The sequence below is a fragment of the Copadichromis virginalis genome, linkage group LG5, assembly GCF_057382275.1.
Source record: "Copadichromis virginalis isolate Kocher_CV1m ecotype Utaka linkage group LG5, C_Virginalis_male_GT1.1, whole genome shotgun sequence".
Classification (NCBI taxonomy): Eukaryota; Metazoa; Chordata; class Actinopteri; order Cichliformes; family Cichlidae; genus Copadichromis; species Copadichromis virginalis.
Genome location: NC_140622.1, coordinates 14,979,528 through 14,985,527, shown reverse-complemented (window position 1 = coordinate 14,985,527; position 6,000 = coordinate 14,979,528). Strand labels below are relative to the sequence as shown.

The following is a 6,000-nucleotide window of genomic DNA, read 5'->3' as shown; positions in this document are numbered from 1 at the left end:
ACTACCACCACCATCACCACCACCCCCGCAACTGCTGGGGCTCGGTCATGCCGTGAAAACGGGATGACATTACCGGGCCATTTAGCTGGCGGAAGAGCGGAAAGAGGTGAGAGAGGCGCTGTGTCGCCCTGAGAGTGTGTCTTTTGTTATTTAATGGTTAGCTAATTTCTGGGCGGGGTGTCGGGTGGGGTTTCCACACATCCCCCCACCCCCCCACCCCCTCCCAAAAAAAGAGGAAAACAACATAGCACAGCACGAATTTTAAGAGTCATACCCTGGCCTTACTGTGGCACCTCGGTGTACATATGGCTGCGCGCATGGCAGTCCCCCAAGGGCCCACTGTGAGGTAATGGGTCTGAATCATTCTATTTAAAAGGAGTGTCCAGCAGACACAACTGCCAAGAGCCAACTAGCTTAACTTCACTGAGTTATTCATCGTTAACATTCTGCTTTGCTGACCGCTAAAATGGCTTTCATTAGATTGGATTCAAACAGGATTATCAGCATTCTTATCATTTATACACTAACAAGACCCCGGGTGTTGCTGTTCTCCTCTGGGGATACAGATAAACATGTACTTACTCCCAAAGGAAACAACCAGGAATGGCAATTATCCCACTGAGAGGTCGTTGTCCAAGCTAATAGGAAGCTGATGTAACCATCTGATCTTATATTCAGCTGAGGTTTTGGTTACAGTGAATGTTCAAATCCACCGCCGTTGCACCTTCCCCGTGTAACGTCGCAGATTTCCGTTTGCGGTAGTTTGAATCAGATGATACTTGCTGTTATATAACAGAGGTTATTCTGTTTAGTCCATTTTTATCACAGACATAAGCACGCCTTTAATTGGTGCATGCCTTCAATGGGAAATGTGTAAACACCTAACTCGCTCAAACTGTCAATTTTATAATGAAGGACTGCCAAAATAATCAGAATAAGGCCTCCGGTTTTATTTAAATTCAGATTTGTTGGTGCCTTCAGGCTCGTAAACTAAAACGATTTGATGAAGAAGCTGAGTGAATGTTTAGCTCATCAAATGATCAACAAATGATCAGGAAATATCTTTTTTCTTTCTTTTTTATGATTTTGAGCTCATTTCTGGTGTAAATGGAATCAAAATGTAGTCGCCCCCCCCCCACCCCATTGTCTTCATTACCTGAAATAACCCGAATGGCTTTTTTTCTTCCTTTTTTTCTTCCTTGTGCCCCCTCTCTACGCCACTCGGCGGTGCTCACAGACTTCCCCTTTCTGAAAATGAAATAATCTATTCGGTGTGACTTTCGAAACGGCAGAAGAAAGTAATAATAATACGTAGTCTAAACCGCTGCAAAAAAAGCTGTGCTTGCTTTTGATAACAGCGAACAGTCGAAGCCGTGCGAGGAATTCTCCATTCGTGTATTTTTGAGCTTCGCCTGTAAGGCTGTGTTTCAGCACCACGGAGCTGTCCACCGTCCTGGAGCGAAGCGAGGATGCAGCGACTCGCTGCTGCTGCTGCCGTCGAGGATGAGGAAGGTGGATGAAGGATATGCAGAGTGACTTAAGCACATAAAACAATAAATAAACCTCCGATTAACCGCAGACACCATCAATTTGTGGTCAATGTTTATTTTCACTTAATAGTAGGTACATTTCTGAAAATAGCTGTACGGCTTATTACTCCTGATAAAAACTGTGTGTGAGAGAGAGTCTTTGTCTGTGTGTATCTGCGTGTGTGAGTGTTTGTCAGTCACCCAAGTATTGCATTCTTAAGTTCTTGAAAGTGTAGTTATTTGCTCTGAGTAGGAGCACAAAGGACCGTATTCTCTATATCTCTCTATTTATAGACCCTCTCCCCTCGGTGGAATGTACCATTGTCTACTTGCCGAAGAAAAGGGGGGGGGGACAGAAATATGCTGGGTTTATATATGCCGAGTTTAAAGCGCCCCCCCTTTATTCTAACCTCCCCTCTGTTCTGGCAGAGATCGAACCGACCCTGTTCGTTTAAACCGAGAAGACACCCTTACAGACTCCTCAATGCAAAAAAAATAAAAGGGTGCCAAGAAGCTGGGACGAAGGAACGTGGGTGTAAATAGACAGTGAACGCTCTTGGTCTCTCTCCCTCTCTCTCTCTTCTCTCTCTCCCTCCCCCTTCTTCTTCCCTCTCTTTCTCTCTCTCTTTTATGAAATCAATGAACGAGTTATTGGTTAGGACATAAATATAAGGAATCAAAGCCTCCACCGGGACCAACGGCACTGCGCGCTTTTGATATGCGTCTTCGCCAAATGCTTCATGTGTTTTCAAATCATTGTAAATACTGGCTTTGATAGGACGAGAGCGGAACCATCCCTGGTACGGCTTGGTCTCGGAACCAAATTTTGACCAAGACTTCCACCAGCTTTTTTCCAACGTAAAACGAGACTCCACCATTACCATCTGCTGCTGTTGTACCCATCCCAACTCACTGGCCGGTCCGAAGATGGCAACTTTAACCAACGGGCAGGTGGACGGCACGGTGCACGGTGTTGGTGTGGTCTCCGCCAGCACGAACGGGCTCGTGAACGGATTAAACCACAGCCACAGCCCGGCGGGATGCCCGGCCACCATCCCCATGAAGGACCACGATGCCATCAAACTCTTCATCGGTCAGATCCCCCGCAACCTGGATGAGAAGGACCTCCGGCCCCTCTTCGAGGAGTTCGGCAAAATCTACGAGCTCACTGTGCTCAAAGACCGCTTCACGGGCATGCACAAAGGTGGGTTATGCCCATATTCCCCGCGACACCTATGGCTCTATTTGTTTTTGCCAGAGTGAAATCTGTCACACGTTTGGTAAGAGCGGGGCGCCTGAATCATGCGGGATTTAATAGGTAGAGCAGCGCAATTGTTGGCCAATTGTTTCTATAGTGCTGGAGCTTGAATTACTTTTCTGCATGTTTATTCGCATTTTGTTTCATTTGTGGCACGTAGAGGGGGACATTATTTCCAGCGTCTGACTTGTCACTGGCTCCCAAAATCAGTGCTTCATTTTCTACCCTATTAAACACACATATGCAAGCATAAGAGTGTCACGAATCGGGAGTCACGACGGCATGAATATGTGTGGGGGGTGATTTTTAGGAGGACCAATGTTCCTATAGTGTGCACGGGAGTATTCACACATCTAGTCCAGCGGTTGTAAACGTGCTTTCATTCACTCTGCTGAATCCTGATTATTAACCTGGTGTTTTCACGTTGCAATAGCAGGGAGGCTGTTTGATTGCCTCAAAGCAATACATTCTGTAAGTCGCTCAGTGTGTGTGTGTGTGTTGGGGGGTAGTTGGGTGGGGGTTGTGATGAGTTGGCGGGGGAGGAAGGGAGTGAGTGAGGGAGGGTGTGCGCGTGCACATGTACACGAACGTGTGCAACAGTGGAAGGACTATGAGCATGTTGTAATTTTGTGCAGCATTTAAGCCTTTGTCAGTGTTTCAGGTTTGGGTGATCGAAGTGATTCCCTCTTAAAAATAAAAATAAAAAGAAGAAATCGCACTAAAGTGGTGATTGCATATAGAGGTATTATTTTAACCAGTTTTGAAATATTCTAATCAAATACTGCCTTAATAGCTTTTTCTGTACCAACAATGACTGACCCTGTCAGGGTTGCCTTTGTTATAGAATTGACGACAGTGAATCATCATAAACTTTTGATGCAACAGTGTTATATGCCCTTCTGGTGTAATATAAAGAATTGAAGTGCTCCAGCATGAATGATGGTGCCTTACCCTTGCATTTTATTTTCTACTCTCACGGGAATAGTCATTCTGTGGAAATCACCATCTAGTGAGAGGTCACAAATTGATCTGCTATACCTGCAGGACACATCGCAGGGTGAAAAGTAAGCTGCCACTTTTCAGGACCCCTCTCCTTTGCCTTTTAAGCCATCACCCCCCACCCTGAACCTTTGCCTCGTGCAAACAATGTGTGACATCCACCATGTGTCAGGAAATGATTATGATATACAAATAAATTCTAGAGGACAGAGAGTGTGTGCAGACATTGAGGGAACCAAAGAGGCAGGAGAAGAGGAGGAGGAGGAGGAGGGGGGTGTATCTTTTATTAATAGCCCAGCTGTAGTAGAGACTCCCTGTTGGACGGTTAATCACTAGTGGCCCCAGAACTATAGGCATGGCTCGCCAGCTGATTCTAAGAACTGTCTCCTAACTGCGATATACGGTCCTGCTTCCCAGGCTGAGCCCCCGCTTTCATTAGCGAGCCCCCGCTGTGCTCATATTTTAACTAGCTCGAGGCACCAGCTACTCCTTGGCTTACCAGCTCACTGGCTCACTGCGAGCTGTTTGAAGGCCGCGTTTCCCCCGCACCCTGAGGTTTCCGTAGAAGATGCCCAAATTAGCAGTAAAAGACAGTACATCCCACGGATAACGGGCAAAGTGACCGACTGTCGTCACACTGGGCTTATTGAACACTGCACAATATCGCATGAACTAGGTACAGTAAGCCATCACAGGAAGATAAATGCAGTTCGCAAATATTAAAATATATATACGAAGAACCTGTTTTCTAAAGAGATCACCATTACTGATCTGCAGAAATGAAAGTGAAATTAATCCATGTGAACGAATTTGATAGCAGTTTTATGTATGAACACATTTGAACTGGCTTTCAAGCTGCTACGCTTCCCTGTCAGCTTTTCCGCATATGTGTGGCTCTCCCCTTTCCTTTCAGTTTCTTCAGACTGTTTGCATTTGTCCTCTTACAGAATAGAGAGCATCAAGCTGAGGGCATGATGACCCTTTAAGGTGTGAAATGCTCCAGTGGAGTGAAGTCTATAGAACTGTCCAGCAGAAAAGTCCTCTTCCATCTTTTCTCCTTTTTATTAACTCTGCTTGATTCCATTCATTCCTTCCCTTCCTTCGCTCTTCTTTTCTCTTCACTTTATGCACTGACACCTTGTGTGTTCAGTGACAGTGCATCTTGTTCTGTAATGGTTGTGGTAGTACAAAGCCCCAGCTTGAACCACAGATTGTAGATGATCGACTGCCATTTACTTTACAATTTTGTTCTACCTCTGCTTTTCCATGTAGCACGTAGCTGGTAACTGTTATTGTTAACATGGTAATGCCTTGTCTGGGGATACTTTTGTGTTCATTTAACGTTACTCACAGAGACATGGCATTTTAACAAAGACCTAAGCATGGTTTTCAGGGAGATAATACACAGCTTTTTCTGCTATGGCAGGAAATAAAAGACCCTCATCCTTTTCTGCTATACATCAACAGGCATAAAGAACAGCCTTTGCTATGGTAATGCTACCGCTGAAGAAAGCTACCCCTCTTATTGCTATTGTCAGCTGTGCCTGTGATACTATTGCCATAACCCTCCCCATAATGACCCCATGTATCATTAGTAATCTAGTCTTTAGGATTGTGTCCCCTTGGAATGGAGGGGAGGAGGGAAGCTTGGGACGGAGGTCGACAGAGCTTGGTAGCGGGTGCAGGGACACCAGTGCAGGCCTACATTCTCCCAATGATTTTATTTCTCTCCCCTCTGCGACTCAGCCATGCTAATAGAGGCCATTTATAATGGTCACCGGCTGCTGCTGCTGCTGCTGTTGCTGCTACCAAGCACAACGGGACGGCGAGCACAAAGAGCCAACCCTTTCTCTTTTCTCTGGCAATGCTGCATGGGAGGTGGAGATCCATTCAAGAAGAGCAGGTGTAGATGTGATTGCTAGCACTATTCATCAACCTGATTTCGTGTAATAATCACTGGGGCAATTGAGCTGTGATGATACGGGGGAGCACATTTAATAACCAAAGGTGTTATCTACTGTTTACTGTTGTCACATCATCACGCAGCATTGTATTTCTTGGCAAACCTTTATTGTCAGCATCTTTCTTTCCTCTTAGCAAACACAATTGTCACCAAGTTTGTTTTAGGGCCATTGTTTCATTTGGTGCTTATTTAATGTGAGTAATATATTTGTCCTTGGTCAAACTAAATACATTAGCAGCGGCTCTCGCCAT

At 45.4% G+C, this 6,000-nt stretch overlaps 1 protein-coding gene across 8 annotated transcripts in view; it reads left to right on the top strand.

Moving 5' to 3' along the window:
- The first annotated feature begins 1,994 nt into the window (after window positions 1–1,994).
- celf4 (CUGBP, Elav-like family member 4) overlaps window positions 1,995–6,000 on the top strand; it is a 95,515-nt gene continuing 91,509 nt past the window's right edge. For 3 of the 8 annotated variants that reach the window (XM_085456149.1, XM_085456145.1, XM_085456142.1), the window contains exon 1: window positions 1,997–2,733. In XM_085456149.1, coding sequence (XP_085312275.1) covers window positions 2,457–2,733 — 277 coding nt within the window. In that variant the 5' untranslated portion in view covers window positions 1,997–2,456. Of the gene's footprint in view, window positions 2,734–6,000 lie in introns of all 8 variants that reach the window. The other 5 variants (XM_085456146.1, XM_085456150.1, XM_085456148.1 and 2 more) reach the window with 4 other exon arrangements.